This window comes from Podarcis filfolensis (genome assembly GCF_964270895.1).
Source record: "Podarcis filfolensis genome assembly, chromosome: 6".
Lineage (NCBI taxonomy): Eukaryota > Metazoa > Chordata > Lepidosauria > Squamata > Lacertidae > Podarcis > Podarcis filfolensis.
The window spans coordinates 16,712,804-16,738,805 of NC_139609.1; the positions used below are offsets into that span (position 1 = coordinate 16,712,804).

The window sequence follows — 26,002 nt, forward strand, 5'->3', positions numbered from 1 at the left end:
TATAGCTATTGCAGTAGGACAGAGCTCACTCAACTCAACGTGCCAGTTGAGAAGGTCTGCCCTGAGGCACTTCAGACCAAAAGCTTATATAGTAGTTCAAACACAGCAAACAAAGAGTCATAAAACATCTTCACATATGTCAGGAAAGGTTACAGGTCACGAGAAGTAAAGCACACATGGATCCATACTGGTATCTTCACCCCTGCATTACCTTGGAGTGGCCCCTACGTGCCCAGACCGTTTGACCATTTTAGGCCTTGGATGTCCGGCATTACCATGGCAACCTAGCCTTCAGTGAGGGAAGAACATCATAAAATCCTCTTCTTGGGTCTCAGATAGCTTCAAGGATAACTGATTTACACTCTGGTGCTAAAACATTCTGCCATTTGTACCACTTTCTTTTTTTTTTTAAATAAATTTTTATTAAAGTTTTACAGAAAAGAAAAGTAGAGATTCTCAAAATAAAAAAAACCATAAATTACAGAAAAAAGAAACACACAGAAATACAAAGAAAAAATCACAACTAATTAAAAAGAATTAAATTTAAACAAAGAACAAAAAATAAAAACAAATCCATATTTCCCAATGACCTCAAATTCATATGCTTATGTTCTTGACCTCCTCACGCCTCCCCCTTTTGTATTCCCATTTAGATATTTAATTCAGCAAATTCTTACCCTTTTTCAAATATTTAAGCTTTATACCATAACATATTCTATATCAATATTTTCAGCCAATCATCAATGCCTTTTTTTGCATAATCTTATTAACTTTTATCACTAATTACCACTTATTACCAATCCAAGCACAGTTTTAGCATTCATTAATTTTATAGTATTTCTGAAGATAGTCTTTAAATTTCTTCCAGTCTTCTTCCACCAACTCTTCTCCCAGGTCTCGGATTCTGCCAGTCATTTCTGCCAATTCCATATAGTCCATCAGCTTCATCTGCCACTCTTCCAGGGTGGGTAGCTCTTGTGTCTTCCAATACTTTGCTATAAGAATTCTTGCTGCTGTTGTTGCATACATAAAGAAAATTCTGTCCTTCTTTGGCACCAATTGGCCCACCATGCCCAGGAGAAAGGCCTCTGGCTTCTTAAGAAATGTATATTTAAATATTTTTTTCATTTCGTTATATATCATCTCCCAGAAAGCCTTAATCTTTGGGCATGTCCACCAAAGGTGAAAGAATGTTCCTTCATTTTCTTTACACTTCCAACATTTATTGTCGGGCAGATGGTAGATTTTTGCAAGCTTGACTGGGGTCATGTACCACCTGTATATCATTTTCATAATATTCTCTCTTAAGGCATTACATGCCGTAAATTTCATACCTGTGGTCCACAACTGTTCCCAGTCAGCAAACATGATGTTATGACCAACATCTTGTGCCCATTTAATCATAGCAGATTTAACCGTTTCATCCTGCGTATTCCATTTTAGCAGCAAGTTATACATTCTTGAAAGTATTTTAGTTTTGGGTTCTAACAACTCAGTTTCCAATTTTGATTTTTCCACCTGGAAACCTATTTTTTTATCCATGTTAAAGGCTTCTCTTATTTGAAAATAGTGCAGCCAATCTCGCACCTTATCTTTTAATTTCTCAAAACTCTGCAATTTCAATTTATCTCCTTCTTGTTCCAATATTTCCCAATATTTCGGCCATTTGGCCTCCATATTGGACTTTTTGAGTGCCTTTGCCTCCATTGGTGACAACCACCTTGGGGTTTTATTCTCATTTGTACCACTTTCAGGGATAGATAAGGAAAGATGGAATGTAGCGTAGGAGGGGAACATTCGGAAATGCAGAACCCACAAAAATCAATACATTCTAAAAGGTTAAATACAATTACAGTGAAACATTGAAACATTATTAAAATAATAAAAATATACACCCGGGGTCTTTAATTCTTATATTAGTACTTGGCTTAACTAACCAGCCACTTGTTGGACAGGTAATTACTGTGTGATACTGTGTTGACCAGACTGTTAAAAAATAAATCAGGAAGTTCAAAGTTTATGGGTGTATCTTATTCCCAGAAAAAGGAACAACAGCCTTTGGACAAACTAAAATTATATGGCACTAATGTCAAATGCATGAGATTACTTGTCAAGGCTCTGAAGCTAGTATTGTTCCCTGTACTGTGTTAATGTATACTTGATTTCCTTTCATTTATGAGTACTAAAATCTGGGTCTTTCACTCAGTCTACTCTAGTCATCATTCTAAGTTTTTTCACACCCCTCCTTACTTCCTCCCCCACAAAAAAACCTAGAAAGTCCCAAAACGCTTCAACCCTATTGTTTCAGTATTGAAAATTTGGCTACACCATAGACCTGCAATATTATAAGCCTGGTAGTTTCATTTTCAACTTTTTCCTGATTACCGTGGTTTCGTTCAGGTGCAATGCCAAACCATGTGTTACATTGTTGTTTAATTAATAATCTGTACTAGCCAGATAATGGTTTACTGGTTAGGAGAGAGTTGAAAATATATTTGTGAATGAAATATCTAAGTTTGGGAAAGCTGATAGAGGAAAGGTGTGTGCATGAGAAGGAGAGAACACAGCTGCTTGGAAGAGAGACAAGTTCACTTAAGGCATCTTCTGGGGGATCTTATGTGGAGGATCTGGAGGTTTATAGGAGTGCTTGCTCTTTGCCTTTCCTTATTCTCTAGTTGTATATTACAGACTCACACAAGTCTGCAATGTGTGTTCATCCAAAGCAGTGGTTCTCAACCTTGGGTGATCCCTAGCTCACAGGACCAGTGGTCAGGGATGATGGGAGTTGTAGGCCAAAAACATCTGGGGACCCAAGGTTGAGAAAGGCTGATCTAAAGAAAACCAAACCCAGACAGTGCTGGTCTATGAATTTCCCCTTGCTTGAACAACAATTGTAACTATGGGAAGTTTGCTGTGGTTAACCAGTTACTCTTCACCAGCAAGATTATGCACATCTGGGGTCAATACCTCACTGTTCGCCTATTTAAAATATATGTAACTATGTAACTCTTATTCAGCTCATGGCTGTCTTGTTTTTCTGAAGCACATCTTGTTCCTTTTTTAAAAAGAGTGCTCATCTTGGTTGACAAAACCAAACCAGTGTATATGTCTTTAAGCTGAGGTGTGAGTTTAGATATACACACTCAGTACTTCAAATAGTTTGCCCTTTCTTTCAGAAATGTCCCACAATCCGAAACATTTAAAGGGAATTTCTGAAAGAATGGAGAAGGAATTTGACTCCTTCCTTCCATCCCTCCCATTTTGCTCTGACATTCATCACTTTGCAGTTGTTTACATGGTCTTTGCCTTTATTCATTCAGTTTAGAGAGGTTCTTTTGGAGCTCTTCACGATCTCTTTGTTTTAATGACCCTGAGCAATATAGTATTGTCAGCCAACTTGGCCACCTCACTGGTCACCCCAAAATCTAGTTCATTCATGAACATGTTCAAAAACACAGGTCCCAACATGGATCTTTGTGGGAGTTGACTTTTTATATCTTTCTCTTCAGAGAACTATTCATTTATTCACCATCTGTTTCTTCTACTTAACCAATTCCTGGTCTGCAAAAGGACTTCTCCTTTTATTCCATGACTTCTAAGCTGAGGAGTCTTTTATGAGGTACCTTGTTCAAAGGTTTTTGAAAGCCCATGTACAATAAGTCAGCTGGATCACTTCTGTCTTACATGCTTGTTGACACTCAGATATCTCACAAATAGGTTCATGAAACAGGACTTGCTCTTGCAGAAGCCATATGCTGGGTCTGCTTCAGGTAGCAGCCCTAGCAAGCTCACCTAGCAGCCAAGTAGCACAAGCAAGTAGCTCATCCATCCTTCCTCAAATGCTCTCCTCTTGCTACTGGTCTCCTGACACCTCAGACAGTGCACTATATGCATCTCACAACCCAAGGCTGTGCTCAGTGCAGCTGAGCAAGTCCAGCTCAGTGAGCAGACACAATATTTATTATCTGGCTGGGGCTTGGAGCAGGTCAGTCATACCCAGTCTGCTGCCACAATGCTCCATTCTAGCACCGTTCAGCTTCCTTGCCTTGCAGGTACTTACAACAGCAAGGTTCTCCCTACATCAGTTATCAACACAAGGCATGCAGAGAGTGCCCCACCAGAACGTATGAAACCTCACAAAGTTTTATATTACTAGACTTTAAACAATTTAAATCCCATGTTAACAGGTTGCTCTGCAGCAGTGGACTGCTGGTGCCCCTGAGTTACTGAATCAGAGCAATTTTTAAGCTGTCTTTTCAGTTTGTTCCATGGCTCTTTTGATGTGAACATGGCTCTGATAGAGATTTCATATTGGAAATGGGGTATGTACATGACTTTGATTAAAATTCTAGGCAGGGAACAGAAGCACAATAAAGAAGCTGAACCATTTTAGTGGAAAGCATGTAACACTATAAGTAAACCTCCTTTCTCCTCCAGATGTTGAAATTTAGGTAACATTTATCCATTATGGTTCTGTCTAGGTAGTGTGCAGCCTGTATACTAAAGCTGCTTTGCATTCTTGCTGGGGAACTGTGAATTCATGTATTGTGTCTGTAATGGCCAAGGTTCGTAAAAAGTGTTTTGATTTCAGATTTATGCATTCTTCCCCCTCCCCCATTTCTGCTGCAGCAGTGGATTCAGAAAATAAACCACTGCAGTCATTTCAGTATGAATGACAGAACATGTTTTAAGGAACAAATAAGAATGGAAAATGTGATGGTTTCATGTGTTTTGTTCCTACCTAATGAGAAAACACTTCCTATAAGCCAATTTATAAGCCGCTAGTTATATTTAAGCTTTCTCTTACCTTGATTGTGATTCCTGACTTTAATGGAATTCAGAGACACCAGTTTTGTTTGTAACAACAGCCCCCACAATTAAATCATGACTGAAAATAATGCTAGACCTCTATGTATATTTGAAAGCAGATTGTGAAAGGTGGTTCACCATTTACTGAAGTGCCTGGATTCTTAAAAAAAGTAGTTATAATAACTACACTATTACTACTTTGCCTTTTAAACTGCAAGAAATGCAGAAGTTTTGGATTGAGCTGTAGGGTTTTAAAGATGCATATTGATGGATTCCTACTGAGATAATGGTGGATTATTTAAATAAGTATGTTGAAAATTCTATACTGCTGGATATTTTTAAAGAGTTCAAAGTGGTGCCCAGAAAGAAAGCATACAACAAAAGCAATAATACATAGTAATATAAAATTCACAATATTAATAGGTATTGTGGTCCTGAGCCGTTAAAGGCTTTATAGCTCAAAACCAGCACTTCAAATTGGGCCCCAAAACTAATTGGCAGCCAGTGCAGTTGGGCCAGGATTGGTGTAAAACAGGCATGTCCAACTCCCAAGAGACTGTGATCTACTCCCAGTATATATTTTTTTAAAAAAACTGGCAGTGATCTACCCATTGTCATTGGAGGGAGGAGGAGTGTGCATGGGGTGGATGGATTGCCCAGAGTTGTTGAGCTTTTTTGCCCATAACTTTTTGTACATGATAAGGATCTACCAGGACCAACCAGGGATCTACTGGTTGGACATCCCTGGTGTAAAATTTTCTAACAGTCTTGTCCCAGTGAGCAACTTGGCTGCCAAATTGCGCATCAGCTGAAGTTTCCAAACTGTCTTCAGAGACAGCCCTATGCATAATGTGTTGCAGTAATCTAACCTAGATGTTATCGGACCATAAACGACAGATATTAGGCTATCCCTGTCCAGATACAGGCAGAACTGGGCTACCAGCCAAAGCTGATGGAAGGCATTCTGCACCATTGAGGCCACCTGAGCCTCAAGTGACAGCAAAAGAACAAGCCACCTCCTATCCCACTGGTCTAGGGAACCACCCACTAACAGTGCTTCATTCTTATCTGGATTTAGCTACAGTTTGTTGGCTCTCATCTAGTCCATTACCAAGGCTAGAAAATGATTCAGCACATCCACTGCCACACCTACAGGTGTAAAGGAGAAGGAGAGCTGTGTGTCACCAACATACTGCTGGCAATTACTGAAATCCCATTAAAATTGGCCTTTGTTAATTCATCTGCTGCCAGTTAAACATATATTCCTAGAAAATGGGGTAGGGGTAGGCTTTTTTCTAATTATCCAGCATGATTGTTGATACCATGCTCATTTCATTCATGCCTGGATGTTTATGTGCTTTTTCCTTTAAGAAACGTTGCATTTTCCTATCTGGTGTAGGAGTTCCTGTACGTTTTTACAGTTTACATTTTGAGGATCAGCGCATGAACACTTTTTCCATTCATCGTTCTAGCCAAGACGTTTCTTGTTACCAAGAAGCTCTTTGAAAGATCTGGGAAAGTGTTGCTCTTGAATTTCCCTTATTTTGTGGTGCCTTTAATTGAAAGGCTTTAGGAGCCAACTGAAGCTATAAGCTGTGAGCCTTTTCCTTTTCTGAGTTTAATGGGTTTCTATTTTAAAGGTTGCATAGTTGCTAAGTTGATAAGACTTAACTTCCACAGTAGCCTGAGGGGAATGGTTAATATGCAGCAATTTTGAGTTACAGATCAGTTAACTCCTAAAGTCAACTATGGCCCTACCATCATTCAGATAGTGTTATCGTAAAGCTGTCAGATTTTAAATACTTAGGAGAGAGCTCTTATAACTGTTGCCATGGTGATAGCATGAAGGCAACATGGTAGTTTCATCTATATCAGTGTTTAGCCAGATCCTTTTATAGTCATTTAGCTGTGAAAGGATGGTACCATTCTGCAGTCAGGTTACATCTCTTTAAGCTGTGCCATGATAAATTGGGGCAGCAATTAACATTACCCCCTGCAAATGAAAATGTACTTCAACATTAGGTATATTGAGTCTAGTGTGTTCCTGCCTCTCTTTTAGTTTGGTATTCATTGACTGATTTTCTATGTAGATTTGCTTTGGAATTATCCATTCACCTGCTATTATGCTTTCATGTCGGTTTCCTTCTCTAGTATTACCTCTGCTCAGGGTATTGCTAAGTGTGCCTGCAATCAGGGAAATTGCAAAGCGATTTGAGACGTTGACATGGAAATGGACTTTCACCCCTTTCTATGCTTCTTTATGCCCCCTTACCTGATTGGGCAAACACACAGACCTATTAAAATATATTATAAATGTCAAGAAATCATGCTATTTTACCCTGTTAGTTTAACCCATCATAGACCACGCTTCTATAGCCCATTAATCTCCGTAGACAGAGTGCTTCACTAACTTTATAGTTACGTTCACACCAGTGAATCAGAGCATCATTCCCCTTTTTACAGTGAACATATGGATGAGGTTGCACTTGGAGTGCTCTGCTTCACTGGTTTTCATAGTTTAATAATTGGTTTAAAAATACATGTGACATTGGCTTTTATGTGCCGTCTCCCAACATCCATTCTAAATTTGGGCAGAGTTTCTGTAATATTATTACAGACTTAACCCATAGTCCTGTGAAAAACACCACACAAAAAATAGGCAGATGTAGGATGCTGCCTTAAGTGGATTGGTCCGTCTTTACCCAGTATGGTCTATTAATGCTGACAGTGCCTCTTCAAGGTCTCAGACAGAAGTCTTTCCCAGCCCTGCTACTTATTTCCTGATTTATTTATTTTTGTGATTATACTTGTGATTGCAATTGTCTGTGTATAAGTGAAGTATGGATATGAGACATTCTAGTTTTGACTTATTCAGGAAAGCTATCACAATCCTCCAACTTATGTGTGTACTTGTTTTACTGCTTGTGTTAGTTAGCTAGTTAGTTAATTAGTTAGTTAGTTACATGAGAGAGATAGATAAGATAGATAGATAGATGATAGATAGATAGATAGATAGATAGATAGATAGATGATTGATAGATAGATAGATAGATAAGTTTAGCTAGGTGGTTTGAAACTATGGGCTAGAACATCGTAAGTTTTGGAGATCTTCCTTGAATAATTGCTTATGTTGGAGCATTAATGCATGCCAAGTACAATATGGCCTATATTATATAAAGAAGCCTTTAGCAGATATACCTTGGATTATGTAATTTATATAAGTATTAAGTATTCTACATTAGGTGGTGGGAGTATATATTCTGTGAAGAAGATTTGGTTCTTTGTTCTTCATTCACTCTGGCCGGTGACCTCATTTCTTTTCCTGGTCCCTACTTTTTGTCTTCTGCCTATTTACCCACCTCTTGCCCTATGTTCAACCTCTGTGTTTGTGTTAGCTCCTTGTTGACTGTTGGTGCCTCTGTTTTAAATCCTGCCAAACTTTTCTATCTCTGCCTCTTCTCTTAACTATTACTATTTCCCCAAATCTCTGTTGCTTGTTATTCCTGTTGGATGCCATCTTTCCTTATAATATTGTGAATGTGTGATGGTTGGCAGACATTCAGAACAGCAGGGCAATGGGAAAGATTTCTTTGGGGAGCAGCAGGTCAGAGCTTGACCTCATCCAAAATACAGTGAGCAAAATTATCCTAGTGTATCCAATAAAAAGGGACGCGGGTGGCGCTGTGGGTAAAACCTCAGTGCCTAGGACTTGCCAATCGTCAGGTCGGCGGTTTGAATCCCCGCGGCGGGGTGCGCTCCTGTTGCTCGGTCCCAGCGCCTGCCAACCTAGCAGTTCGAAAGCACCCCCGGGTGCAAGTAGATAAATAGGGACCACTTACTAGCGGGAAGGTAAACGGCGTTTCCGTGTGCTGCGCTGGTTTGCCAGATGCAGCTTGTCACGCTGGCCACGTGACCCGGAAGTGTCTGCGGACAGCGCTGGCCCCTGGCCTCTTAATTGAGATGGGCGCACAACCCTAGAGTCGGACACGACTGGCCCGTACGGGCAGGGGTACCTTTACCTTTACCTTTATCCAATAAAAAAGGAGTGCAATGGACTAAGTCTACCAATCCATTTTACTTCTCTCTCTCTCTCTCCCCCTCTCTGTGGGTGTAATAATATGGTGTGTGCATATTTTATTAGACTTAAGTTTGTTTATTAAGATTTATCTCTCATCCCATGTATCTAGGGTCTTTTAAAGCCACTTTTGTGTGGGCAGTAAAATTCAAGAATAATAAATAATAAGAATAAATAATAAATTGAAGCTAGCTTGCTATTTGAACTTGGTGCTATGTAGAGGATATCCTTAGCTGACTTACAGTAAGGCACACATTGATATTAGATACTCCTCTATAATGGGCATCCCAGAATACCCATCCCAGAGTCACATGGCCTGCTGTTCTTTGTTACTTCTGTTTTCTATGGATTCAGTTTCAGTGAGCTCACCCACCTCTAGATAGCTATCATGTCCTCTAAATTGGTGATGGCTTGGATGAAAAAGACAAGAACAACTATGTCATTGGCATTCTGGTAGTCCAATCCCGTAAATTTGTGTAATGTCTCTTAGCCTAAAACATCTTGCCTCCATGTAGAGAGTAAGTGTTGGGATGCCCAGATTGGAATAATAATTCATTGATTATAGTATATGTATTTGGTTTTTTTATTGAGTTGCAGTAAACCAGACTGGGTTGATTTCAACATTAGCACCTCTTATGGCCAATCATATATAATAGATTATGTTAAAATAACATGTTGTAACTGCACATTCCAATTAATTTGAGAATATTAACTTTGTTTTTGTCTTCGCTTTCTCCTGAGAGCATAATGCTCTAATGAAATGAAGAATATTGAGAGGTAATCAGAAGTGGCTGAAAATAGAAAAACTATGATCTAGTACATAGAAAAGTCTTGTTCATTTTATGTAGCAAGTGTGACTCATATGCCATATTTTTCCATCTATAAGACGCCGCCATGTATAAGACGCCCCCTATTTTGGGGAACTCAGATTTAAGAAAATGGGGAGAGATGTATTCATGTATAAGACGCTCCCTAATTTGTGACATCATTTTTTAGGAAAAAAACTAGTTTTATACATGGAAAAATATGGTACTTAAGTATGAGTTTTACTCTTACGGTTACTGTTGTTACACATCATAGTCAGTTGTTCGTTGCAATACATAACTCGCAAAACAATCTGTGGAAAGTTAAAAACAGTATTAAAATCGGGAAATTTAAGGTTTATAATGCAAGCCTTTTTGTTGAAAGGAGAAGAATTTTGTAGATGCTGAAATATTAAAGTTTAATGTAAAACATTGTGGAAGACTTCAAAAATGTACTTTTCTTATTTTGTATTTCAAATGGCATATGGCATATACTAACCCAGTTTTTTATATTAAAAGAAATCAGGCCTCCTCAAACATAGTCATGTGTGTTCCTTCCAGTGAACATGCCAGATGGGATTGTGTAACCTCTTGAAGGGTTCCAGATTCTGGTTGACTGTAAGCATGTTCCAAACAAATGCCAAGTTCATTTCTCATGGATAGAATAGCCAGTTGTCATGTGTCATGGATTGCTGTGCCTAATAAGGGCAACTGAATTATCTTGAAATGGTGTCCCAGCAGCAAGGCAGAATAGAAGTTCAGATCGTTTGGCTTAGTGTATAGACATTGTAAATAAAATACAGCCTGAATAGAGTGCATTGGAAGAATCCATTCTTAAAATGGTGACATGAATGAGTGAAAAGTCCATTCACTGAACTGATTCACACAACAATGTGTTCTTTTATTGTTTTTTTAAAAGAGGTTTCCCCCTCCAGTTTACAAACAAGTTGAAAATACAACAGTGGATGTCTTTAAAAGAGTGTTATACAAATTCATGGAGGGTAAGGCTATTCAGTGGCTATTAACCATGATTGTTGTGTACTGCCCTCCAGTATTGGCCGTCCTACGCCTCTGAATACCAGTTACAGCACAAGTGAGTAGAGTTTTCCTCTCCTGCTTTTAAGCTTCCCTAGGCATCTGATTGGCCTGTGAGAACAGGATGCTAAACTAGATGAGCCTTTGGCCTGATCCAGCGTATCTCTTGCTTTTTGAACGGCAAAATCTGGAGAACAAAGGAAGGTGGAAGAAAAGGCAAAGAAGTAGAAACTGTGTGTTTGTGAGCGTGTGCCTAGAGAGAGAACTGAAGTTTGATGCCTCACCCAAAAATACAGGAATGGCATACCAATTTATTTGGGGTAGGGAGAAAAGATGACCAGATGACCTCATACTTGCCTATGTGCTGCTTTTTCCACTAGGCCTGCTGTTCATAAAAGAGATAAAGAATAGTAGCTGTTCAATCCATTGATGTATTGTCAGGGATGCACAGGTTTCGTTAATTTTGAAACTGCAATTGCACTGCAAATTTAATTTCATGTTTTAAAGAACATGCTCCTAGCTGTTAAAAATATGGCATGTGAAGGCAACATCTGTGTAAAAGCATTGGCTTGGATTCAGATTAAGTTAATGGAGTCTAGTTCCTGATGAAATTAAGATGGAAATTCAGTGGGACCTAAATGCAACTTAAACTGAGTCTAACCCACTGAAAACAGAAGATGAAATTACCAGTAACTGAGAAGAATGATTTTATACTGTTTCTTTATGTTTGTAAATATCCCAAAGGTCTTATCCCTTCTCCATTTCCTCTTAAATTTTCCCATTGCATCGTTTCACAGTATTGCAACTTTGTTGTGACTTAGTTGTGATTGTTTTGTTGAAAGAACTATTTTGGGTTTAATCAGCTTTGATTGTTGCAACAAGTATATTCATTTGGTTTTTCACTATGTTTTATTAAGTACACTATTTTCATTTTGTACAATTAGTTTTGCTTTCAGAAAATAGCAAAATGTAGCTTTGCTCACTGCGGAAATTGGTTTGTCGCAATTTGATCGCAATGGCCAACAGATGTAGGCTACCTATCCGTTTTAAACAAAAACTGTCCACATGCTGCTTTTCCCCCTTCTGTCTTCTAGCACATAGGTTCTCCTGTCTGAGAAACTTAAGCCATATCACACTTGTACACATTAAATAATACCTTAAATTATTCTAGCCTATAGGATCTACTTTAGGTTTTAACTAGAACTCTGAGTTTCAACAGCTGAAGCCAAGGTGTAGGCAGACATAGAATTATAGAGTTGGAAGGGACCACGAGAATCATCGAGTCCAACTTCTGCTAAGAATTAAGGACCAGAACACCTTTGAGCACATGCCCAGCCCAAACCTAAATGATTTGTACCAGAATTGAGCTCTCCGGTTCCTTCCATCCACTCCTGGTTTCTCTTTCCACCACAGCCACCACCTCACCAGTGTTCTTTCTTAAGCTGTTTAGGAGGAGAGGGAAGTTTTTAAATCCTTACTATTGTCAGGCAGTTGAAACTTGGAAACCCTTGCTGATCTCCTGCAGATCACCTAGAAATCCGCCTTCTGCTCACCTTCCGTGGATTGTGAAGAAGGTGAATTTGGACTGGGTGTTGTTGTGGAGGGGAGAAGTGTCAGTGAAGAAATCAATTGTAGTACCAAACTTTGCTCCCCTCAAAATCCGGATCTACATTGGTATAGTGACTATCAATGCCTCCATTTTCAGATTTTGTTTTCAAAATCTCTGCAGCTCATTTTTCTTATAGCGAGCTCATCATTCAGCTGCCACAAGTGTTCAGTAAGAACCAATGAAGCAATTTTCTCTCAGGCCAAGCACAGAATTGTGATTTTTAATTTGTATGTGCCAGGTAATAAGAATTATACAGCCATATATAGCTAGATTGATAGTGGGCAGAGAGACACTATTGAACCATATGAGAGTCCCCTGAGAAAAGCAATGAGCATATTTTAATTAATCAGAAGAGCTATGATACAATAAGTGCAACTTTTTCGATCCTTTCTTCCCTCTTTTGTCCTGTAGTGACAGCAGTCTTCTAGGAGGGTTGCATCCAGACTTCCTCTGAGTGGAGTTTCACACCTCAGACACCTCCACTGGATTTCCCTTCCTTTGGGAATCCCCTGTACTGCCTCAAAATCTCCAGAAAGTTGGGAAACACTTTGGAACACTGTTGGAGATGATATGAGGCTATAGAGAATAAATGAAAATCACTTCCTGTTCCTTCAGCAGAAGTCTCCACTTCATTGGAGCCTCTTCTGTGACTGGAAGGAACACCTGGTTTCTGTGGGCAGAACCTTATTTAGAGCCTATTTCACAGTGGGGAAGAGGAAGATCCAGAAAACTGTAAATGCATGTACAATGTAGTCCAATCCTAGCAGTCTACAAACTAGTGGAGCCTTTCTACCTACAGTCTAACAAGGACACATAACTCAGATTGGATAATAACACAATATGCAGTTTGTGTACACACTACCATTTTATGTACGTACATTCCTGGGTCAGAACTAAGACTTAGAATTATATATAAGGCTAGGTAACAGCTTGTATTCAAGCCTTATCCTAGACTGAAAGTTTATGGCTTTTATCTTAACTCCCTCGCCCCACAATAAAGGGCTTTGTGCCTTTGAGAGTTATTCATATTAACCTAGGATTGTGGTAGATGATGTTGAATTTATTTTAAAATGGCTTGCATGTTGTCCTCATTCTATAGCATGTGTAATTAATTACAGCGCAGTGTAAAGATTTTGGGGGATATTTGCAATGAGTCGGGGGGACGTCAGCCAAATATGGCACCAAATACCATATTTGTAGAATTCATTGGAATGTCAAAGTTGGCTTGGCAGTGGTAGTTTTTTTTAAAAAAAGATAGGAATACTTGGTTAATCATGAAGTCTGTAAAAATCATAGTGTCTTCAAATGTAGCTGAGGCGTTGAGTGTTGACTTCAGGCAAGCTTCAGGGTAATACTGTCGTGCTCAGAAGTCTCTCTGCCCTCCAGTTACTGTGTAAGGGGTCATGTGAGGGGATATCCCCCTAATTCATGTCTTGGACACATGTTTCTCATGTCTGGAAACAGAAGCACAGTAGTAAGAACACTAATGGCTGTTTCCATGCTAGAGGTTCCAGTTGGATCATCAACATAGACCCTTTTGGCTGATGCTAATAATATGAGTTTACATAGTGGAGTCTCCTACACAATTTTAACTAGCAGGGCTAATCACTGGCAAATTGGTGCAGTGCAAATTGTCTGTGCAAATTGGTCGTTCTTGTTTTGTCAATTCGTTAAAAAATTAGATAAAAATTAGGTATGAAGTGCCAAGATGACACAATATGTTGCCACATGACAAAGTACCAGTGTTTTCTTAGTAGTGACAGGTTTTGTCTCAAATGTCCTAAAATATTTGAACCAAGTTATGACCAAGTTATGAAATTTTGCATCCCACTTTGCCAGCTTTCTTATAGCAAGACTATTAATTTATATGAAACACAGAGGCTCTTTAAAACTGGTGTTAGCATTACTGATCCCAGAAAATTACACATGAAAAATCTGTGTGCTCTGTTAAATGACTCTTAGGCTAGTGGAAGGAATTTCATTTCATTGATACATGATTTCTTCAAATTGCCATGTATGTTTTTCATTACAATTCTGAATACCAAAATGAGAAGTCATTAACAGCAAAAATTGGGAGTAAATCCCTCTTAAAAAAGAAAAATAGTGTGTAATATTTGCGCAGTTAATTTTATTGGCACATAAAATAACAATTGTACCACCAAACTGTGCATGCTTATTATTGCACATTAACACAAATATCTTGAGACCACCTTTCTCTAATCTCCCAGATTTTGAAAACTTCTTGATTAATACTTCCATCATAATATTATTTCCAAGAGTTAGATTTTTTTTCTTTTAAATTAAAAAAATAATTTTCAAACATCATTAAGTGCTTGGTCTTAAATATTGTCCCTCTCAAGCACATTTTTTTCACTATACATGCTTTCAGCCTTTTCCCTTTTCTCTTTATTTTTTTAATTTTTTTTTTACAAATTGCACATGGAATATTTTTAGGAGGAGGGTGCCTTCTAGTGAAGTTTACGATGCCGATACTTGCCCGCTTTTTCTTTTGCTGAGTTGGCACAGGCATTGTGCTTATTCTGTTGTAAATGATTCCAGTATTTGATCAGTTCACTAGGCTGGAACTGATGGGAGGTAATTAGGTGACTGTATTTACAGCTGGAATAAGAAACCCGCCAGTGATTGAAGACAAACTCGTTGGGTGGGGGCATGGGGTCAATTCGCAGCTTGGCAAGGCAGATGCCCACATATACATCCTCTAAGTGCAAACGTCTGATACTCAGTGAGACCTTAAATATTTTTTCCGCTAAATCTCCAGAAAACACATAGCCAGTCCCAGAGCAGAATACAGGGTACCGTTCACTCGGATATAGATCAGGCGGCATATACCACTTGCTATCCTTGTTCCGATTGGGTGCATACCCCCTCATTAGATAGCCCGTAAAGTATTTGTGCCGGAGAGGAAATTCTGGCTTCAGAAGCTTATGTATTAAATACTCTGTATTGACAAACATGTCACTGTCCGTTTTCATAACGTAGGGGACATTGGGGCAGTAGGTTGCCACCCAGTTCATCCCCATCAGTGTTTTGATGGTTAAGTTGTAGTAAGTATCTAAGTACTCTTGTTGGATAATATCGTGGTATTGCCTGCTTTCCTCCAGGATGGCTCTCTGAAGGTATCCATTCAGCTTAACGCTTAAACCCAGCAAAAAAATCCGAACAATTTGGATCCCAGGCGCCAAGCTCTCATTTCCCCAGGTTTGCCTTATAGCTTGTCGAGCTTCCACCTGCCCTGGTTCTGCAGCTATGAGCAGTATTAGAAAGGGGCTTTTCTCCTGGCATTTCCCAGGCTCGTTGATAATATACTTAAAGTGATATGACGTCGGATGTCCTGTGCCTCGCACGTTGTAAATGCTCCCATTGGCACTCAGTGTGTTCTCTAAACCAGTAACTCCTTGAGGCGACAGCTCCGTATTGTTGGAATTAGCCATCGCCTGTGGCCTGAGGGTCTGAGGAACTGCATCCTTCCAAATGGTCCTCAAAGAGCTGTGGTTTGTTTCGCCTCTCATCGATCTAAATCCCCGTGTAGTGTAAGCCACAGGGTTTTCTTTGAATCCACCTCTGCCAGGCAGCCAGTCATGGTGATTAAAAAACAGGAAAATAGCAAAAAGGAACACGAGGGAGAGTAAGCCAATGAAATGGGTGCGAAACAGAGACCGCTTGGTATTCCAGGTCATCTTGGCAAAGCAGCAATGCCTCCTTCTCCACTGAAGCATGTTGTAAGTATCCAGAAATGGGATGTGAGAATGATTGAAGGAAATGCTTTGTTTTCGGATCCACTGCTATTTCTTGGTGTTCATCTTCTGTTGTGGAAAGCTTGTTAGCGAATCACCAGCTCTGCAAAAATGAAAGAAGGTTAGCAGACAAGCTTTCAAAGTTTGCCCTTCCCGTTGTCAGAAAAACTGCTAAACAAGAGGCAAATCTGAATATTAGTAATCGCCATAAGACTTTTAATGTTCTTGGGGCTTCACAAGTCATAGCATCCAAGTTGTCTTGATTACTTACTCCTGTTTAATAGGAGGGCAAGTTTTAGGAAGAGACTTACCCCAAACCACATGACTGAACCTTCAAATCCATATCCCAACATCTTACCCAGTTTGCCATTCTGGTGCTTGTCTACATATGAAAAAAGTGTTGCAAGGGTAAGGAGCAAGCCCTCAGTGTGAAGTGGTTTTCTATTCCTCTGGTTTCCAAACTTTATTTCTTTGTGAAATCACTCCAATGAATGCTATTAAACACATGTGTGTATATGCTATTGTTTATGTATATTTAAAGTACTTAAAAGAATCGGGGGGTGTCCTATTGTTAAAAAAACCAAGTTCTTCTACTGGGCATTTTTTATTTTAAAAGCAAGCCCTGAGTTGGTCAAGAAGATGAGCGACTCAGATTGGACCAGTGTACATCAAACGCAAAACCACTGTGAGATTCCCAGGGAAGGGTCAAGTGTAAAGGTCTTGATACCAGATGGAAGGTTTATTGCTAGCAATTAAAACTGATTTGGTATGCGGTTGGTAGTATGGCTCGCAGTTGGAGGTCCTTTATGCAAAATGATCGTGGACTGGTCGTGGGACAGACAGTGCAAGGTTGATTGTAGCAGCGTTCCGTTAGTTACAGAACATTACTTGGCTTGTTTCCATTGGTCCCTGCTGTGTTCAGAAAGTCAGTGTGCCAATGCACCTGACAAAATTAATTTTCAGGGTCCAGTTACCTCACTGCTGCATCCTTCAGCATCAACCAACACCAAACACTCTGATTCACCTTTACTCCTCTTTTAGCCTTTCCCTCTAGCGTTTTCCATTTTCTTTACCTGATTGGTTGTGGTCAATAAGTTGTGTTCTTAAAGGGACCATTTAGTTACTTATAGCTGTTCCAGTTCATTTAAGATATTGGGTATGTGTGTGCATATAAAACCAAACTAACCTATCTCTAACCCCACTGAAAGAAAGAAAAAGGAAAGAATAGTTACTTAGTATGAAATCAATAAACTCTGTTAAGGTAATATATTTTCCCCCAAGATCCTTTCATTCATGAGCCCAAAACTGTAAGGTCGTGTTAGTTTAGAAGACGGTTGGCAGACTTTTTGCATGCTACAGATTATAACCCCAACTTTATAATACATTTCACCCTGCTATTCCCTATTGATATTCAAGAGCAGATTCAACATGGCAGTTTCATGATACTGCATATTAAAACCTGATCACACTGTCCTACAAATGAGCCTCTCATTTCATGGTATGAATTAATTTGTGGGTTTTTTCCAATTAGTTCTAATTTGTTTCATAATCTTAGGGTTTTGAACAGTGATAGAAATCTCATATGAAAAGAACGTTTTTATGTAAATATGTAATTTATTTAATTTCTTTGCTATCTCTCAGCCAGTTTTTGGATTAATTTATTTTCAGAATTTAGTGATGTGATGCATGTGTAAAGACATCTTTAGGGTAAATCTTTCAATTTGGAAAAAAAAATGACATTGAAATAGATAATGACATTAAATTATAAAGGAGGGTGACTGGCACAAGCGTGTATTTAAATGTACAATTACATAAAAGTAAAACAGATATAGCATAATTTTAAATGAAAGAGGGAATTAGTGCCTCTAATTTCCAGTCAGCCAAATTAAGAAGCTCTCAGTACAGCATGGAATGCATTGCAAATATTTGAATGTCTTGATGGACGTACTAGTTGTCTTTCTGAACAAAACTCATCATATTAGCCACCACTAGGAGGAGCAATTGGGGGGTTTAGCCTTGAATTGTAGCAGTGCATCCGTCTAAAACTTGCATAGTTTCTGAGCTGCATGTTAAGGTCCTCCAAGCCATTTTTACTTGGAGCAAAAACTATGTTATGAATGACTATTAAAAAGGATTCTCTGGGCATATAAAGGACAAAATGTAGCTTTAAAACTGAGGCTCTGGGTAAGACTGGATAAAATACATTTGTAACAATGCAGTTATAATTATGAGTAGCAGATCTCAGTACAACCATGCAAATACTACATTTTGATAGATTTTAAACAAATTGAATGAATCGCCGTATGTGAATCCTTGCTGGATCAAAAAATGGATTAACCACTTCAGCCACAATTGTTGACTGGTTCAGTTGTACTGAGCAATAGGGAAATGGAAATAAGAAGTGTGTTGGACACATGAGAGAGCTGTCCTTAGCAATTCTTAATAGAGCATATTGTCTCCTTAAGGATTCTGTTTGGTGAAGCTTTTCTATATTTAGGATGTGTTTCACTGCTTGAACAGCCACAGCTTTTATTAGGAATGCACTTTAAAAAAGAGAGTTAATATTCTGTTGTTGGCAGTCACCATTTTTCTAAGCATGTCAGCCTGTTATAATCTGATGACTTTATTAAATGTTTAAAGAATTCTGGTAGTGTAATTCTAAGTCAAATTACATAAAGCATTTAGAATTATCCAAGCAGAACTTTATTTCTGTTAGTAAAAAGGAATGTTCTAATATAATTTAGTTATATTAACTTGATTATGTTATGCTATTATTTAATAACTTGCAATGGTGCTCAGTCTCCTGTAATACGTTATACTTTCACCAGTATGTTGGAATGTTACACTAAATCATATAGGTCATATATACGTATAGATTAAAATTTTGGGTTCTTAGCAAAATACAAAATGTCCATGGCTCGGGACCAAAGGACTGTGTGTACCATATCACACAGTCACTGTTTTCAGAGCCCCTGGTGTCCCCTAATACCTACTTCTGAGGGTCAGGAGAAATGAGGTGGGGGATGAAAGCTGTGAAAGTGTAGTGTAAGCTCTCCCCCCCCATGCACACGTGCACAAATGCACACACATGCACATGCCTTCCACTCACAAATGGGCCTCTTGGGATTCTAGCCTATATTTAGAAGAGTAAAACTTGTATATTGGATTCCTCACTGAGTTTCAGTTCCTCGTGCTCACAGTGAATTGCTAACATATTGGCTTGTATGTTCTAGATGGTCATACATTCTTTAGTTTTGGGGAGTCTACTCTTAGATGGAAGGAACAAATAAGAAGGGAAGCTTTAGATCTGGTGGGCTGTGCAGAGCAAGTGAGTATAAGTGTATTATCCAGGGCCTGATAACAGTCTTGACATATCTGCATTAATACTTTTACAGAAAGGGGGGGGGGGGAGAGAATGGTCAGTAGTAATTTTAAAATCCTAACCAGCTCTAGTGAAAACCCATGGCATGCACACTCCTAAGTTTTTGAGTGAGCTTTGTTTAGAATTGTATGATTGTTGTATAATTATATTTTCTATAATGTTTCAACAAAGCTATCAGCATTTTATTTTTCATATTGCTGTAAAATTCACATCTGATTGTGTCACATTTTCTCTTCAAAGCAGTCTTTTTAAATCAGGCTTCCTCCATACTTATGCTAGCTTTATTGCATGTTAGTTTTGCCTGGGGCAAAGCAAGAACCATTATGTTTAACACTTAAAATATTTAGTATTGTTTGTTGGGTAGATTTTGGAAGGGAAGCACTCAGGCACTAAAGGACCATTAGACAGTTGTAGATGCAGGTCTTAATTTTTTACTGCAGATAAGTAACTTGAGATTCCTGTCAGTCCTTTCTCAGTAAGCATTCCAAACAAAACTACCAATCTTGGAATTGATGGGATTTTTGTTGTGCTTGCTGCTTTGTAACCCTTAAACAACCCAAATGTCACATGCTGCACAGAACTTGGGCATATACCCCATTTTGAAGGAAACAGACTACTATACAGTATTGTGGTTTCCTTGTGAGATTCTGTTGGATATCTGCATTACTTATGGCATCCAAATGATTGTGATGCTTTTGCCAGAAGCTCAAATCACTGCCTTTCTTTGGGGGGGGGGTGACTGATAATATTAATCAAATAGCACTCTTCTTGCATGTTAGGGAGTAGGTAGTATTGAGCTGGTAGCTGGACTGCCTCGTCTGTTTTGATGGTTCTCAGTGTATGTCACATCATAGCTATTTCACTGGTGATCTTAGATTACAGTAGGTAAGGATTAAATCTGACCTATTTTGATTATCTGATCATTTTGTAAAACCAGGGGATGTAAAGTTAAATTTCTCAAACCTAGACAATCGCTACAGAGAACTACATTATCCCTCTTAATCCCTCTCCTTCTCCCCCTCCTTTCCCAACCCTCCCCAGCCTTCACATTTGAGTATAAGTGACAGATTTATTAACAGATAAGTGTAAAGACAATGACACCCTTCTAAGCTGAATGCAAGAATAGCTCTTCCTAGATTTTTTTGATTTTTTCAAAACCCAACATCCATGGAAGCATCAGCCTCGGCTTCTGTAAATTTGGGGCGGTGGGAGTCGGCACTTGGTATGCCACTAACAGCACATGCATTTGAATGAAATATGCAATGATCTGACATACCTTCCTTTGTCAAGCCATTTGTGGTGAGAGGATTATGCCCACTGCAAGTAGTTTTGACACGCCATCCCTTCAGCCAAAAAGATGCTATCGGCCATGCGCACATCTCTCCTCCAGCAGCCTGCTGCCTGCGACTGCTTTTCACAGTATCCAGTGTGTCCATCTGTATGCTTCCTGCTCCGCTACCTTCCCTGCTCACCAGCGTGTTCGCCTTGATTTTTCTCCGGTCATTTTTCAAGAGACAGAAGCAGCATTTCTTGCCTCCATTCCGACTGCTTTTGTCTGCTTCTGACAATGGAAGCATTGACGCTTTTACAGTTGGTGTTTCCCTTGCTGGACAATGCAGTGCTCTGTTTTCTCTTCAGTATCCATATTTCTAGTGGCGATGCCAGGCAGAACAGCATGAGCTAGAAGCTGGAACTGTTGGCTTGCATTTGATAATGGGATTTACCCCTCTTCCTTCATTGTTGCTAGGCAGTAACCGAAAGGGATGACTTGAAGCGAGGGGTGGGGGAAAAGCTTTTAGCTTAAGGTTTTGTTCAGCAAAATCCAATCCATAGTTCTTCAGCTGCTGCACAGGCAAGCAGCAGTTTAAATGTGGGCTTTGACAGATGCTGTCTTCTGACAGAGCAGAATTTCACGTCATTGCTTGGCTGGGTCCCACGTGATGGTTTGCATTCATTTGGACTAAATCCGAAGGCAGGCAGAGAGCTTAGTGCTCTTGCTTCTGTTCGATAAAGGATACACATCTAGTGCCAGTGCAGCACTGGATGAATAAAATGAAAGAAGGTGGTCATGATGATGATGCACATTCATTGATGAGTGTATTTCCCCCCCCCCCAATTACCCTCCTTTATCTTTTGTACTATATCTTAGCACTCTCTAAACGTTTCTTAATGTTGGGTGTTAGCTTATCTTAATTCAAGCACATCGCTGCATTGCCTAAGAACTACAAGCTGTTTAATATAGTGTAGCATTCCTCAGCTGCTGTTGTTTTTTAGTGAATAGTATTCCACAACTTAAAATAGTAATAAAAGCCTCTACTTTCTCGGACCCCTTCAGGGGAACTTTGTGATGATGGATTAGTTAGCAGCCTTTTTAATCTGTTTGTTACTCCATCACATTGTAATTTTATCAGGCATAGAATCATTGATTCAGCACTGCAAAATCAGGGAAGGAGAACCATCAGATTTTCCATTCTTGTCTCTCCTAATACACACCACTCTACTTGGGTGCTCTTTGTGCAGGCTGCCTTGTCCAGATCTCTGCTCAGCAACCTCTTTTTTATGCCAAAGCTTGTAAATTCCATATCAAACGTATGTACAGTGCATCATATGTGGGGTTAAGAAGCTGAAGACAGAATATGTAATTGCTAGAGAACTGTATGCCTCAGATGTGCTTCAGACTTTGCTTAAATTGCTTAACAAAATTGCTTTACCTAAGAAATAGTAGCAAAACTTGGAATTTTTTGTTAGCTGGCTTTTAATTTTTAAAAAGAAGTGACTTGTTGCGAAGGACCACTAAAATGGGGGAAGTACCATAGGAGTAAAATAGGTCTGTAAAAGCTGATTACCCAAGATCAAGGAAAGTTGACAAGAAGCTATGAAAGTCATCTCTGGAGAATGAATTCTAATCATCTGATATTGACGAAGAAACTTTAGGAGCATATTCTCTCTCTCTCTCTCTCTCTCTCTCTCTCTCTCTCTCACACACACACACACACACACACACACACATTAAAGCAAGTCTTTCTCTTTGATTTTATTTATTTATTTATTTATTTATTTATTTATTTATTTAATTTCTATACAGCCCTTCATCCGAGGATCATAAGGGGGGGGGTTCACAATATAAAAATTCAAAAAATGCACAACATATTAACAACTAAAAACAACCCCCCCCCCATTTAAAATGCCATAGATGCTTTAATTACCCAAAGACCTGGCTTGGAAACCATGCCTTGTGAGGAACTGTTGAAGGAACTAGGTATGTTTAACCTGGAAAAGAGGAGACCGAGAGGAGATTTGATAGCCATCTTCAAATATCTCAAGGGCTGTCACAAAGAGGGAAAAATCTTGTTTTCTCCTGCCCTGGAAGGTAGGACTCAAACCAATGGCTTCAAGTTAAAAGAAAGGAGATTCTGACTAAACATCAGGAAAAGCGTTCTGACAGTAAGAGCTGTTCAACAGTGGAATGGTCTCCCTTGGGATGTTGTTAAATCTCCTTCCTTGGAAGTTTTTAAGCAGAGGTTGGATGGCTGTCTGTCATGGATGCTTTAGTTGAGATTCCTGCAATACAGGGGGTTGGGCTAGATGCTCCTTGGGGTCCCTTCCAATTCTACAGTTCTGAGATTTATGTCTATAGTGTATTATCTTCCATCCCCCCATGAACCACAGGGGCCAGATATCTGTTGCTGCTGTTTCCTTTTTGTTTTTATGATGAAAGCTTTCTGAATTCCCATCTAGCTTATCACAGATGTAGAGATAGCCCATGGTTAACTGGAACTAGAAGTGAGGGTGTGAATTCCTGAATATAGGAATTGGGGGTCTGCTGCCCACCCCCACCCCTTTCCTGTGTTATAGGTGGGACAGGGTGCAGTGAATGAATATAAATGAAGATTCTTACTTTGCCACTGCCTTTACACTGCTCTTTGTAAAACTGGCATTCATGTAGCTTTTCTTCAACAGAAAACCTCCTCGATGTTTTTATAAATAAATAAAAAGGGGAAAATTAACTCTGCCTTTATCTTTTCAGTCAACCCAAGGAAGCTATTGTCTTGTTCATTAAAGTTTTCATTGTTCTGGGGTCATTGAGACTCTAATGCTTTGGATGTATAGTGTTTCATTTTCCCTTCATTCAGTGTACTTGGGCTCTGATTGACCCCAATAAACTTTAAATGTAGAAGAATACTGACTGTAGTAACAGAGTTGAAGCGGAGAGTTTTTCATGGTTTCCATACCCTTTGATTTCAGTTGTGACCCCAATGTATGAGAGGGTTTAATTTGCAATAAATCTGTTCCTTTGAAGGGAGCTGCTTTTTTAAAGAATGGGTTTGTTATCCAACACAATATGTATGTGCATGTTTCAGGAATAGAATATTCTTTTGCCTCAAATAATTGAGCTCACTAAGGTGAGTGTTGGTAGCAGAACAGTGATATAACCTTCAGGCAATATCTAAATAAGAATCAATGTTTAACAAAGCTGTGTATTTTGATTATAATCTGCTGGTACGCTTTTTGTTAATACTGAGAAATGCACAGCTCTCTCAAGCACACCAGCAGATTATCTGAAAAGCAAGAGAGATAGATAGAATAGTTTGCTTTCCTATTTTAAAAAGAAAATGGGCTGTTAGTATTGTTTCTTTAGCTTGCATGAATTTAGACAGTCCACTGAAAATGTAACGTCCTAAATTTTCAGGAATGACATTTGTAATGCTTATTTTTACTAAATGGACCATTTGCAGTTGAGCTGTTCCTAGAGATTATATCCTGGGGATAGTTTAGGGCATGGTCAGATGATCGCTTGTTGTTAATAACTATTGCGGAGTGCAACTGTTCTATTTTAGGAATATTCAAATGCCCTTAAGTGATAGTCAAAGTATACACTGCCTCAAATCCCACAGTAGTTCTGGGGCTTCTTGAAGTCATAACTTGTGTGAAAGTGACCACAGTCTACTTTCGTATATAGCATTTTTATTGCGAGTTGCAGCTGTGTGTTAGAAATTATTGGTGGTATCAAATTTTGCACAAGTGGAAGGCAAGCTTACAAAGAGGGTCTTTTCCTTTCCCTCATCCCCCTTGCAACCCTGCATACCCTCCAAAAAAAGCCTCTGCATAGTGTGTGCCCTACTAAACATTGTGGGTTGTATAGTGTGGTGCTGCAATGGCAGAAAAAATCAGACAGAAGACACTTGTGCTCTGCTGGCATAAGGTTCCCTCCCAAACAAGCCGTGTATAAATGTTACGAAATTATTTACTATTTCCCCCCACAAATTGCATCCTAATTGTATTTGAACCAAACAAATCACAAAACAGTAAGCCAGATTTTTGCTTCTTGGCAAGCAGGGCTGGCCCTAAGTTAGGCAGAGTGAGGCAGCCGCCATAGGCGGCAGATACTCTGTCTATTGCTCCGGAGGCCCCAGTTCTGTCCCCTCTGTTGCCCATGACCTCTCCTGGGCTCCTTGATCTCTAGGCTGCTGCCTCAGGTGTGGTGGAGAATGTTATCCAGCCACAAAGGATGAAGGGAGATTCGACCGCCAGTCCAGTCAGCTTCTGTAAATGAATTTGGGAAGGGGTGCCACCTTGTCCTTTGCCTCAGGCATCAAAAGGTCTTAGGCCGGGCCTCTTTGAAAGTGTTCTTCATGTAATTTTTACAATTGCATCTCTTTTGTTCTCATTGTCAAGGCAGAGGTGTAGCCTCCTAAACATTTAATATAGTGCAATGTTTGTTGTTGTTTTTTCCTTTTGAAAGTATTTTTCAGTGATCCATTGGGGCAGCAGCAGGTAGGTCAAACTGATGATATCCTTCTAGCGGAGAGACTTTAATCCAATAAAATTCTCATTTTTCAAGTGTTGGCTAGAGCTCTTCTTGAGGGAATCCAGTAATGATGACAATGGAACAACAAAAATAGTTGTTTTTCCTCATCCAACTTTAGCCCAGTTAAGGGTGCGCAGGCTAGCAGAGTAAGCTTGTGCAACACATTTCTGCTAGGGAAACAGTTGTGTGACTAGAGAGCTGTAGTGAGCACCCTAGCCTCTCAAAGAAAGAACGTTATAGTGTGGGACTTGAATGCAAGAGCATGGCTTTAGATTTTACAATTGTGACAAACCAAGGGAGATTATAATTTGGATAGGAAGTATGAGGGACCACTTGCTTGTGCCTCATCCTGCATAAAGTACCTTGTGTTTTACAATCTTTATTTATATAGCACCATTAAACGATTTTGTCAAAGTATAAAAAAAATGGTTTCATTAGTACAGTGGTACCTCGGGTTACAGATGCTTCAGGTTACAGACACTTCAGGTTACAGACTCTGCTAACCCAGAAATAGTACCTCGGGTTAAGAACTTTGCTTCAGGATAAGAACAGAAATTGTGCTCCAGCGGCATGGTGGCAGCTGGAGGCCCCATTAGCTAAAGTGGTGTCTCAGGTAAGAACAGTTTCAGGTTAAAGACGGACCTCCGGAATGAATTAAATTCTTAACCAGAGGTACCACTGTATAGAACTTGTGACCTTTTTGTTGAGGTTAGCGTATCTGTCTG

At 39.3% G+C, this 26,002-nt stretch overlaps 2 protein-coding genes across 3 annotated transcripts in view; one reads left to right on the forward strand and one right to left on the reverse strand.

Moving 5' to 3' along the window:
* CDC73 (cell division cycle 73) overlaps positions 1-26,002 on the forward strand; it is a 117,673-nt gene that overhangs the window by 60,032 nt on the left and 31,639 nt on the right. The window lies entirely within an intron of this gene.
* B3GALT2 (beta-1,3-galactosyltransferase 2) lies at positions 14,440-21,489 on the reverse strand. Of its 2 annotated transcripts, XM_083620338.1 has the most exons (3): positions 20,745-21,488; positions 16,398-16,468; positions 14,440-16,189 (listed from the first exon to the last, which is right to left on the reverse strand). In XM_083620338.1, the coding sequence occupies exon 3, from the start codon at positions 16,066-16,068 to the stop codon at positions 14,800-14,802; it is 1,269 nt and encodes a 422-aa protein (XP_083476464.1). In that variant the 5' UTR covers positions 16,069-16,189; positions 16,398-16,468; positions 20,745-21,488; the 3' UTR covers positions 14,440-14,799. The 2 variants fall into 2 exon arrangements, with proteins under 2 accessions (XP_083476464.1, XP_083476463.1); XM_083620337.1 differs by lacking the exon at positions 16,398-16,468 and having other exon boundaries at positions 20,745-21,489.